A 12,674-nucleotide genomic window follows, 5' to 3' on the forward strand; every position below is an offset into this window, starting at 1 on the left:
AGGACTAAAAGTGTACCTCGATTACAATTTGAATAGTTTGCCTATTCTATTACTCTGGAGGGGGGATTTGTTTCAGACTTCATATCATCAAAACATGTGCGTACCTAGGTAACTCGAGCATGCTGTAAGTGAATGATATTCGGCCGGTAAGTCTGTATATGTTCCGCAGTACTCAATGCATGTCTAGATTTTTTGATAAGCATATCTAGTATATAGTCACTGCGCAAATAGTAATTGCATTTAACTGTACATCTTGCAGGGTGCGGTGAAAGCTGATGAAGAAAATTTTAAACATATTAAGTTAACTTTTAGCGAGTGCAGAAGAACATCTGGGTTCGGTCTTCCTGCTTATTTCTTTGCCTGCCATTTAACAACGACAAAGACGGGTAAAATCTTTCATCGTTTAGTCTTAGGCATTATGACACAGGCTAATCCTATGTACAAATACAATTCACAAAGTGGCCTAGCCCAGGTTACGTGCCGCTCTGTTAATGTGTTATTTGTGTTAAACTTCAACTTTCAAGCTGAGACTGCAGTTCAAGTAGGTCCAGTCTAATGCAGCATTTGTAGCCATAAAGGGTTATCTCAGACTCAAGTGAAAGTTTTATACGCATGCAAGGTGTAATGTTGTACGACATGTAGTGTGTAGATTACATATGTAAAATCAAGTGGACACACACAGGATGGGGCCCATTTCCCAGTTGAGCAGGCTTCAGTAGGGACAACTTTTATTTGTCATACTCATATATAGCTCTAGTATTTCTCCTGCTTCGTCCATTTTAAACTTAGTGTTTATTTCATCATCCTGATATTTGGAACTGAACATATATTTCCACCCTACTCTACTCAATTTTTTTTAATTTTAATTTTAATTTATTATTATTTTTTTACTTCCTTACTCAGTGCTACCTTATATAAATCTTATGTTGTTGTACATCAAAACCAGTACCACACATGCTAAATACATTACTTAATAAACATTATTTTACTCATTTTCATTTTGGTTTGGACAAAGTGATCATTAGCTGTACGTTACACGAGTCGGACAGTTTCTTTGTTGAAGTATTTTTGTTTTCTTGTCTGATTTTGATCATAAGTCTAGAAACTGTTATCAGCTTCATACTTTTCACTATCATCTTAAGGATTTTTTTAAATATCTTCACAAGGAACTGATTATTTGAACAATTAGTAGTTGTCACCAAGCTGTTGATTGCTACTGTATAGCTCCCCTCTCCTCCTATCCCAGCCCTCCATCTTCCTTTCATTCCCTTCCATCTTTCTCCACCCCCTGTGTCTCCCTCCCTCCCTCTCCTACCCAACAGGTGTCCAATCTGAAGTTATACCACCCACCGGACTGACACTAGAAGTCAGCACCTAAGTTAAGTATTGTACACTATCTAATTTGGATATTAGAACCGACGGCTATAGCAAAAATTGTACTCTTGAGGTAAATAAACAGTTTATAGTGTAGCACAGCACTGCATAATTTGTTTTGTTAAAATCCAAAACTTGCCATTTTATAATTTTTTTCTCTCAAGATTCATGTCAGATGAAAAGTACTGTACTTTAATTGTATGCATATATACAGTAGATGTAGTAAATCAACTTGAATATATATCTATTTAAAATTATGCTTATGTCATAACACTTGAAAACTAATATCCACGACAGAAGTATCTAATTACAGTACTATACCCTTGAACTTTGAGCCGCAGGAACTGATATCAAGTCGATCATTTCTTTGTGTCCCTGTCATCGTTACTATTTGTGTTGGTTGCGTACTGATGATGTAATATCTTTGATCTTCTTACTGTTTGCCTTGAAAGTGTAAAGGCCATAGGTACAGACCGTACAGTACTTCCTCTAACGTTAGCATGCCGAAAAGGGTGCACTGAACATTTTACAATGTCTATATATCCAACTTATTCCAAGATGTCACATTGAAGTATTTAAATTAAGTCACAAAATCTGCCACTTGTGGAAAATGCTCTTGAAATTTTTCTACAAAGGAGACTTGCTGAAGTTTGAACATTAAGTTGATCATTTATTTGACATACGCATAGAAATACAACTACAGAAGTTGGTGGAAAGGGAAAGAAAAAATAGTCTCCTAAATTTGCGCCACGACCCAACATCCACCCCCCCCCCCACGCCACAAAAAACCCAAACAGCCCCCTCAAAGAACAATGACGACAACAAGAAATCTAGACAAGTTTAACAAAATATATATACCAAAAGGCAAGCATCAACTTTGTAATCTCACCCAAGTAGGAGCAAAAGTGTCTGAACTTCTTTGAAATTTATTTCATACTTGACAAACTCTGTCTTCCTGGTGTGGTGTTTGAGTGGCATTTAGGTCTTGACTTCCCTTATAATTGCAACATACCTCAATACATTATAAATTTTTACATTCAATGAGTATTATAATTGCAGTATACTTCCAGTGCTCACAATAATAATTACTTAGGTTTATAGAAATTAACTTCCAAGGCATCTAGTCTGTAGTAGGAAAAAGACCGGAGAGGGACAGGTGGGAGGGGGGAGGAGGGGGTATGGAAGGGAGGGCTTAACAAGTACTTTATCCTAATGTAATATTTGTTGGGTCATGGGGGACATTAATCATATTCCTGTGTGACATATCAGTTCGGTAAATATATCCACACACAAAAAACACACCCCCCCTCCCCCGCCAAGGAAAAAAAGACATTTTGATGACTTCTGGAACTCAAAGCTATATCTACACACAAACAGTTCTCAGTGATCATATCACATTTTGTACTAACCTACTCAAGAATGGTACTAATCCAAAATTTAATTCAATGCAATTCCATTTTGACCAAAATCTCAATTCCAATGATAGTGGTAATATTTTAGAAACAGATAATTTATTACGAGTTCGAATTTTTTTGTTTCATTACATTCTGTATATACTTCAAATTGTGAATAAATAGTTTGTGATATTAATTAATTAGCATTATTTTTGCATATGTAGATTCATTATTTTGAGTTTTGGATATTAGGGAATTTAATTTAGTATATATTTCCACTTTTGTGTGTAAATGTACATGAGGGATGATGAATTTTATTTCTTGCATATATTTCAATTACTCTATACATGTGTACAAACAATGCTATACAGTACATCTACCTCTTTGCATTGGTAACTATAGGAATTTTACCCATCTTGCAAAACATCTTGCTATAGATGTTATACCATTTTTATTGATATTTCCTGGATTTTTCTGCATAAAATTCTCCTAAGTTCTGTAATGCCATTAAAGTACGTAGAAGGCCATTACAGTACATAGAGAACATGAATTTCCCCACAGCCAAGCCACATGTAGACCTCTTCATCAAACATTATAATTACATTTTGTTTGATTTAGGATATCATTGCACAGTGTGTGCATAGTTTAAGGCTTTAAGCACTGCAGTGTGCTGCACTCTCCACTGGCTGCACATTAATTACTGAACTGCCATGTTACTGCCCCACATTGACTGTACAAAATAATTGGTTGTCTGTGAAGGTTGGAAGGACTTTTGGCATTTGAAGTATATACAACAAATAAATAGGATGGTTGTTACCATAGAAACTGTATTTTTCTCGACCTGTGATACATGTACAAATATTAAGCTGCGATTTCCATTGTGTGAAATAACAGAATCCTGCACAACACATTTGTTTAATATTAATAGGATGAGAGGTTTTTTTTTGTGATTCCATAAAAGCTTCTGTAATACAGAGAATGTTTTTCCACTTGATTTTATGAATTTTGGAGATAATTCTTATAACATAACTGACAGTGGATTAAATAGCAAAGATTCCCAGTATTGAAGATGTCCAGACTAAGGGCAAAAAAGAGGGATTTAGAAGAAAATTCTTTAATATCCACAACTAATTACACACATACCACAGCCTGACTGCCTGAGTTACTTTCAGCTTAAAAGACCATTTCAACAACTCCCTGGTTTCAATGAAGATTAAATTTTATAAATTTATAAATCATAAAATCTTTCATCTTTTGCATTTCTTATTTAAACAGATGTATATATGTGAGAGTCATAAAATGTTTTTAAATTACAACGCTGTCACATAATGGACCTATCCTTAGTGGTAATTTGTAATATGTCGTGAAGTCACTGCAACTTGTATACATACAGTACATGTGAGAGTGGTAAAACAATTTCAGTATAAGAACAACATCATGTACAGATCATGCCCACAAGTGGTAAATTACAACACTGTCACGTATAGAACCTAGTCTGAGTGGTAATTTAAATATGTTGTGAAGACACTTCAACTTGTATACATGGAGTGTGGTAAAACATTTCAGTATAAAAACAACATCAAGTAGTGTTCACAGACAAGTTTCAAGGTTGAAAAAACTGTTTAACAATCAAGCAGTACTTATAGGTACAGCATGAATAAATTGATACAGGATAAGAAGGAAGTTGATTGACTCTTTCCGCCTCCATCAAACCAAATCACCTCCCCCCACCCTCCCCCACCATCCCCCACCCTAGTGTCTTGCAATACTAAATTTGCACTTTCCTTGATCTAGACACTAATGTGTTTTGTCTACTGTTTGTCGCATAACACTCATATTATTAATAATTTTCTTGATGTGTTTTTAATTTTCTTTTGATAATAATCCTTTTTTCCCCTCTCTTCCTGTTAGGAACTAGAGGAGTGAGAACCCGGAGTGATAATTGACGCCGAGCCAAGTGATAGTTGAATCCCGCCATAACTTTATATCCTTTTTTCGGATACAGGGAAATAGTCCAAGAACTACCTCAAGATGGATCTGATACAGGATAAACTCAACGAAACCTATAACTACTATCTATATACCTTAACATTCAGTGGTGAGTTAAGGTCATCAATCAGTTTCCAACCACTGACCCCTAGGGACAACGAAGAAGTTCTCACCAACACACAGGCCAATGACCTTCAACCCCTACAAAGGACCCAGTATTTTTCATGATACCCCCAGCAGACACCTTTTTCCCTCACCCCCCACCCCACAAACACACCAATGTTTGCATGGCCCCTGAGGGGTCTGTCCGTACACCCAAGCTTTTCGTACTGTAGATGGGCTTATTTTAAATATATTAATTAAATATATTACTTAAATATATTGAAAGTGACTAAATAATGACACCTAGTAACTAACTTTATGCTGAAATAGCCAAAATTTGTAACGTTTTACAGCACACTTTTTTAACATTTCGTACACAAATTGGGAGTGTCTTTTCAAGTACTAGGTGGAAGAAAAAAAAGGTAGACATTTTGCTCAAGTGGTAATGTTTAATGTTAACAAAAACTGAGCACTGAAGTCGGTCTTCACAGTATTTTGCAATAGAACCATCAAGGGATGCCTTGTATTGTTTCATTAAGTGAGTTGAACATCTTCTTTGCATTATAAACACTGCAATAAAAACAACCCAAACAACGATGCAATGTTCTAGATTTGAGCAGAATAATCACATGTTAGAGAAGTTACCTTATATACCTAGAGTCTCCTAGACTGTTTTTTTTTAAAACTAGTTCCTTTCTATTTCCACAAATTAATTGCTAAGCTTAGTGGCTTGTGCTAATAAGCTCTAAGCCAGCCACACAATGCCCTGACTGGAATCTATTAGAAATCGGCTCGCAACAACTGGACTCAACTGCAAAATTAATATTTCCTCTAAATAAGTCAAGGAGTCACGTTAAATGGGGCAGTGTGCGGCCAGCTCTAGTTTCACACTAATTAATTATAATCTTGCCTTTATGTTACACTCAATACAGAAGATTAATGTTTGATATTATTTTCATTTTGCAGACCCCAGGGTTGCAGATTGGTTTCTCATGCAATCTCCCTTGCCGACCATCGCCATAGCGATAATCTATCTACTAACAGTATGGCTAGGACCAAAGATAATGGCCAAACGAGAAGCCTTTGATCTCCATTACTTCATGGTATTCTACAACTTCAGCTGTGTGTTGCTTGGTGCTCATATAGTGAAAGAGGTGAAATTACCACATTATTACAACTGTGGCCATGTAGGCAGATACCTTTGAATACATCACTATTCACTCTGTTTCCTCTCAACATCTCCGAGAGGGAAAAATTTAAAGGCATTGAAGACTCGCCCCAAACTGCGTGCGGCCATCTGAAAAAGTTAGCTTTCTGTTGCTTGCAAGTGACGTTTTGTTTGTGTCCTACAAAATGCAGACAGTAATGAAACGTGATACCTTGTTATCTTTAGCTGGACCTGAGATGTCTATCGCTGTATCGTTTGTAGACTGTGTTGTGGGTATTGACCGCAGCTGTATTTACTGACTGTACAGTACACTAGTGTCTAATTACCGACGGTAGCAAGCTGTGTGTGTATTTTCTGGGATCGATGGTGGTGTCTAACACTTCTGTTACACCTCATTCGAAACTAGGTCAGATTACCGGCATTAGACGTTTCTTTTTGTGCCGTTTCTTCACACCCTTTAAGTGTCCAAAATTTCCTCTAGCATTTGTCAGGTTTCTTTCTCTTTTAGTACTGAAAAGTGCATGCTTCAGTATACAAAATCTGTATGAATACACGTTTTGCATAAGACTTGATTTTTCTATAGCATTTCGGGATAGATGCGATAACCAGATAAGCTATTTGAAGGATGAAGAGGGCAGTATTTCAATTAACTGAGCTGGTAGGAATATTAAAAAATAAGTAGTTTTAGTTTCCTCAGTGTAGTTATCTGTAAGAAGAACTTGTGGGTTTATCCTTTCACGCCTGATACACCCAAGACTTTCGGAAGAAATTTTCTCACCTACGTCTCATTTTGAAAGGAAGAGACATGAATCCCCGAGAACATGCTTGCAATCAGATCACGATAAACCACATTAATGCACCTTGTAGGTGTTTATTTGTATGCAGAGGGTGTTATCTCATCATGTGACCACAGTTAAAGTGGAAGCATTCATATCCTGCCTAGTGTTTTCATACCAGATCGCCCTGCGGACATCGACAACATGCCATGACCTTGACCAAAGCTGAACGACAGTTGACCGTTAATGACCAATAGTAACCGTCTCAACATAAATTATTGGCGCTTGAGATAAATTAGAGCGAGCCGAAATAATTAGATGGCAGTGCTCCTTGGCAGTAAAGTGCATTTGAAAGTAATGTCAAGGAGGAAGTAGCCTACCACAATTGTCTGTTATTAAACAGGACTGTTACCCAAACCTACCCTCACATTTACTGCCTGTAATTACTAGCCTCAGCATCTACTTTATTGCGCTTTATTCCCTACAATGATTTGTGCGAGAATCTCCTATCATCCAAATGATTTAGATACGCTTTTCCAAAGAATCAGCCTATAAATGTCCCAGTCATGTTGTATGGCTTGCTGGTATGCGGATTAGGTTTGTTATGACTTGAAACAGAGAGAGTGAAAAAAACCAAGAAAACTATTAGAAAATTCTAAACCACTGACATTTGATCGCATGATTGAATTTAACTACAACTTTTATATGAGAGTTCTTTTAGATATATAGTATGGTTCTGAAAAATGTGTAATTTCGTTTGAAACAAAAAGTCATTCTAGATTATGGCAACTTTCAGCTACAAATGGAAGTGGTTTTTCAAGAGTTTGATTAATTTTTCCGTCTGACATCAAAATGCCAAAATTTTGAAAAGAAATAACTTAATTCTTACCTATTCTCAAGAGCTTTTCCTTACCTCTAAGCACCTCTGAACATTGTTTGAACTTTGGATAATTTAGTTTGATATATAAATTGGATTGATTGATTGGTTGATTGATTGATAGATCCTCCCATAGTTGGGAGACTTGTTAACCCACTTGGAGGATAAAGAAATATTAATATTAATTAATATTAATATTAAGTATAGGTCGTAGGAGTAGAATCATCAACAGAGATGCACACTTTCCATCCTTAAAATTTCTGAACAATAGTTGAAACAAGAAAGGCCAGCTTATATTCAATTATACTGTAATCAAGTGTTGAATGAACCATATTTGTTCTTCATAAGGGTTAAAAGTACCTTTCTTTTTCTTGTTTTCTGCATTACAGTTATTTTATTGTGCTTTCATCCAAAGGAAGTATAATATATTTTGTCAAGAAATGGTCTATTCCGAAGATGAATATGAATACAGGGTAAGTATTCCATAATAAAATTAAAATGAAAATTGCATGGTGATGAAATTTCTAGAATGAGGAGAACATTAACAATTATGCCAAGCATTTCTAATGTATCACAGACACAGAGACTTTTCTAATTTTATGGTTTCTATTCAATGCCACTTTAGACACCATTTCACTTGATGGGGGGGGGGGGGGTGGGGGGTGCATAGGACATAATCGTCTGTGCTCCACGTTTGACAGAGTAGACCATGCTGGTCTGCAGAGATAACCTCTATCATCCTCTATCTTGCTGCAACAGATTTTGTCCGTTTCTCTCCGACTTGTCATGCCCATATTGAATAATAAGATTTTATTGTAATTTATAATTTAAAAATGTAATTGCATTTCAACTAACTAACTAACTAATCTGCTTTTTGACTAATTCAAATAGACTATTTTTTTTCTCTCAACACTGCTTTGCTTTGACCTCTACTGGTGTTTTCACTGTCAACTCTTCGTTTCATTCTATATTTATATATTTATATATATTATAAATATATTATAAATATATTATATATATTATATATATTATATATATATTTATATATTTATATAACATAGATTGCTAAGGCCCTATGGTGGTATTACTTCTCGAAGGGATACGAGCTGCTAGATACCATCATTTTCATCCTGAGGAAGAAAAACAATCAAGTCACTTTCCTTCATGTGTACCACCATACATCCATGTTCGTTCTATGGTGGATAGGCATGAAGTGGGTTGCCGGTGGGATGTGTAAGTACCGCTTTCCTTCCATGCATGTACCCAGACTACCGGTACTACTGTACCATGGTGGATGGTTTATATGATGTGGGTTGAGGTGGAATTTTAAGCACTGCTTGCTATCATGTGTGTAACACCATACGTCGGTGTTGGATCTCTGATAGGTGGTCAGGAAGTGGATTTCTTGGTGGGATGCATAGTACTGATTTACTCTGATGGGAGCATACTGCTAAGTACTTCTTTCCTCCAAGTATATATATACCACTTTACCTCGGTGTTGATTCTGAGGTATATGGTAATGAAGTGGGTGTGAGGTGGGATTTATGAGTACTGCTTTCCTTAAGGCTTTTTGGAACAAACCATAATATAAGTCCTTTGTGTGGTGTATGGCTGTGAAGTGGGTTGAGGTGGGATTTATGAATATATACTGCTTTTCCTTCGTTCGTTTAACACCATTCCTCAATGTTAGTCCTATGGTATATGACTGTTAAGAGGGTTGAGTTGGGATGTGTAATAAATGCTTGCCTCATTTATATACCAACATACCTCAGGCCGGTTCTGATGTATATGGTTACAAAGTGGGTTGCTTGTGGGATGTGTAATTTGTGATACTGCTAAGTTCTGCTTTCCATCATGCAGGTGTTAGCATACCTAACTGTTGGTTCTATGGCACTATGAAGTGGGTTGTTGGTGGGATGGATGGTACTGCTTCACTGTATGGTGTACAGTGCCCCTAAGCACTCTTGTTTTGGCTTATTCATGTACCACTATACAAGGAATAATGTACCACTATGTACCACTATACAATGAAAGTCCAGTATTGCTTCACAAATTGCTTTGCAAAATGGGCAAAGCGCTCTACATGTGCAAAGATGTATACTTGGTTTTTGTAAGGGAAACCTTCATAGCCTTTTAAAAAGTGCTAGCAAAGAATAAAATATGAGCACTAAATTGTTTCCCTGCCTTATGTTGGTTCATTAGATGGTGTCTATGAACTAACGTTGACTGTAGGATGTGTATTTTCTGACTTGCTTTAATGTTTGTGTCATCATACCGTAATGTTTGTTACTATGGTAATGGGTAGGTGTTATAAATACCTGATAAGTGTAATCTTGCTCCAAACTGGTGTAAAATTGATCGATTTATTGACTGTGGTATCGATTGATTTATTGGGTTGCCCTTTTTTATTTGTCGTCCACAGCTGTGTTTGGTTCTATGTTGAATTCCTCCATACATGTCATCATGTACAGTTACTATGGACTTTCAGCCCTAGGACCGCAATTTTACAAGTATCTGTGGTGGAAGAAATATCTCACCGTGATTCAACTGGTTAGTCTTCATAATTTAAAGCTATATATATAATTTAAGGCTAAAATGCATGTGAAGGTGTATGCTGCCAGCCTTGTAGAATAAGTGCAATTCCCCTGTGTATGAGTTTAAGTGCAATTCCCCTGTGTGTGAGTTTGAGTACAATTCCCCTGTGTGTGAGTTTGAGTACAATTCTCCTGTGTATGAGTTTGAGTACAATTTCCCTTGGTATGTGTTTGAGTACAATTTTCCTCTCTATGGGTATGAGTACAATGCCACTGTGTATGAGTTTGAGTACAATTTCCCTCTGTATGAGTTTGAGTACAATTCCCCTGTGTATGAGTTTGAGTACAATGCCACTGTGTATGAGTTTGAGTACAATTTCCCTCTGTATGAGTTTGAGTACAATTCCCCTGGGTATGAGTTTGAGTACAATTCCCCTGTATATGAGTTTGAGTATAATTCCCCTTTATATGAGTTTGAGTACAATTCCCCTGTGTATGAGTTTGAGGACAAATACCTGTTTATAAGTTTGAGTACAATTCCTTTTATCACTCCATCTCTGATGTAAAAATTTAAAGATTGCTTTTAAAATCTGTTTTGTTCCCCCCCACCCCCCGCCCTCATTTGTCTCAATTGGTCTCAATTTTCTGTTCTATTCTTCAGGCGCAGTTCTTTGTGTGTCTGGTGTTGGCCGTACAGTCCATTTACTTCCAGTGTCAGTTCTATCTCTGGATGCAGTACGCATTCCTCGCCTACGGAACCTCGCTGGTGTTGCTCTTCGCCAACTTCTACGTTCACGCGTACATCAAGAAGGAACGGCTACCCAAGATGGACGCCGCAAAGAATGTTGGCAAACAGCAGAACGGTGTATCGGCTAGGAAGTCGAAGAACAGGGCGGTCGGCAACGGCCATCAGGCAAAGAGAGCGAGAAACGGTCAAACGGTTACCAACGGGAAACTTAACGGTAAAAAGCATAAGTGATGAGGAGAAGTGTTGAGGGGGTACTTTGTTTTTAGGTTGTAAAGGGTCGTAAATTTTTTTTTAATTATTGCGTGATCATCCATTGGGGTAAATTAAACTGTACTGTACTATTCAAACCTCAAAGAGCCAGCCTTTTTCATTGACCGATGCAAACGGTTAGGAAAATTTCTGGTATATCTTTTTGTCTAAGGACTTGGAGACAAGTAATGAAAGCACAAGGAAAATATTAGAAGGCATTTCTTGAAATTCAGTGGTTTCCTGATGTGTTCCTTGCTGGTTTGAAAATACTATTTCCAACTCAAATTTGTAATTACTTGGGTTTTTTTAAAGTTTTTTTTGTCGTGTATTCAGTAGGCCAAAATTTTCAGGATAAATGTGACCAATAAATACTGGCAACAAAATGGTCGTCAGGGATGGACCAGTAATGTAGGCCTGGGTTGGTGCACCATTAGAGCACAAGGAGCGCCACTCCTGTGGGTCACTGCGTTGGCTTCATATTGAATGACTTCATAGAAAAAAATGAATATAAAAGCATGTGGTTTGGATGGACAGTGATATCTTTAGGTGGAGACATCTTATTGCTTGGTAGCAATATCACAACTTGAAACTTTGTTGTGGATAAATGTTAGTATTAAAAGGAATTCGTAATTAGTTGTAATGACAATCGCAAACAGGCTTCAGGTTTGTGAAACATATATATTTGTATATATTTGCATATGTTTGCATCACATATTGATTGTTTCTATGAAATGGTCATTAAATCAATTTTTAATATTGGGTCATATTTTTATCAGCATGAAAGGATTATAATGGATGTTTTGTTCTCTGCATTGTATTCCCTTGTGGTGGGGGAAGAGCCACTACCTCAAAAATCTTGCCCATATTACTGGATGTGTAGTCAGGCGCGTAGCCATGGGGGGCGAAGGGGGCGACCGACCCCCCCCCCCCCGAGGATATTTTGTTTGTATGTTTTTATGATATCGCTAGTAATTTCAAGCTTAGATGCAACTTACAAGGCCTGGGAAGTGCCATTTCCAGCGATCTGGGAGGCATTTTCAGCCAAATTTTTGTAAGCATAGCGCCACCTCATGGCGGTACGCTTAGATAGCTTCCAATGCCGAATCTACGGCTCTGATAGTTTGCCTACAGGTTCGCCCCTCCCTTGGCAAATTCCTCGCTACGGGCCTGTGTGTAGTAGGCTTTGATCAGGTTGTGAAGCACCCAATTAGTATGTTACATGTACATAGGCAGTACTAGTATCATATTTTGCACTACATGGCATTACAAACCTTATTACACTTGTAAGTCCTCAGATTTCCTCAGATTTTATCTGGAATCTGAGGAGATCTGAGGAGAAATCCTCAGATTTTAATTTAATGCAATATTTTTCATTCATTAACGAAGAGATTTCAATCTTGGAGAAAACCAAAAACTGTTAGCAAAGCTGCTTTTAAATAGTTTGGAAAACAACCTTTGATTCT

The 12,674-nt window shown here is 37.1% G+C and overlaps 1 protein-coding gene across 3 annotated transcripts; it reads left to right on the plus strand.

The window, feature by feature from the left end:
* Positions 1 to 101: 101 nt before the first annotated feature.
* LOC139969611 (very long chain fatty acid elongase 4-like) lies at positions 102 to 12,494 on the plus strand. 3 transcript variants are annotated; one of them, XM_071974725.1, is made up of 7 exons: positions 102 to 146; positions 4,680 to 4,866; positions 5,826 to 6,013; positions 8,070 to 8,153; positions 8,742 to 8,913; positions 10,103 to 10,230; positions 10,876 to 12,494. In XM_071974725.1, the coding sequence occupies exons 2-7, from the start codon at positions 4,800 to 4,802 to the stop codon at positions 11,191 to 11,193; spliced, it is 957 nt and encodes a 318-aa protein (XP_071830826.1). In that variant the 5' UTR covers positions 102 to 146; positions 4,680 to 4,799; the 3' UTR covers positions 11,194 to 12,494. The 3 variants fall into 3 exon arrangements, with proteins under 3 accessions (XP_071830826.1, XP_071830825.1, XP_071830827.1); XM_071974724.1 differs by lacking the exon at positions 102 to 146 and adding an exon at positions 153 to 386; XM_071974726.1 differs by lacking the exon at positions 102 to 146 and adding an exon at positions 153 to 386 and having other exon boundaries at positions 4,774 to 4,866.
* Positions 12,495 to 12,674: the final 180 nt, after the last annotated feature.

This window comes from Apostichopus japonicus, chromosome 7 (genome assembly GCF_037975245.1).
Source record: "Apostichopus japonicus isolate 1M-3 chromosome 7, ASM3797524v1, whole genome shotgun sequence".
Lineage (NCBI taxonomy): Eukaryota > Metazoa > Echinodermata > Holothuroidea > Aspidochirotida > Stichopodidae > Apostichopus > Apostichopus japonicus.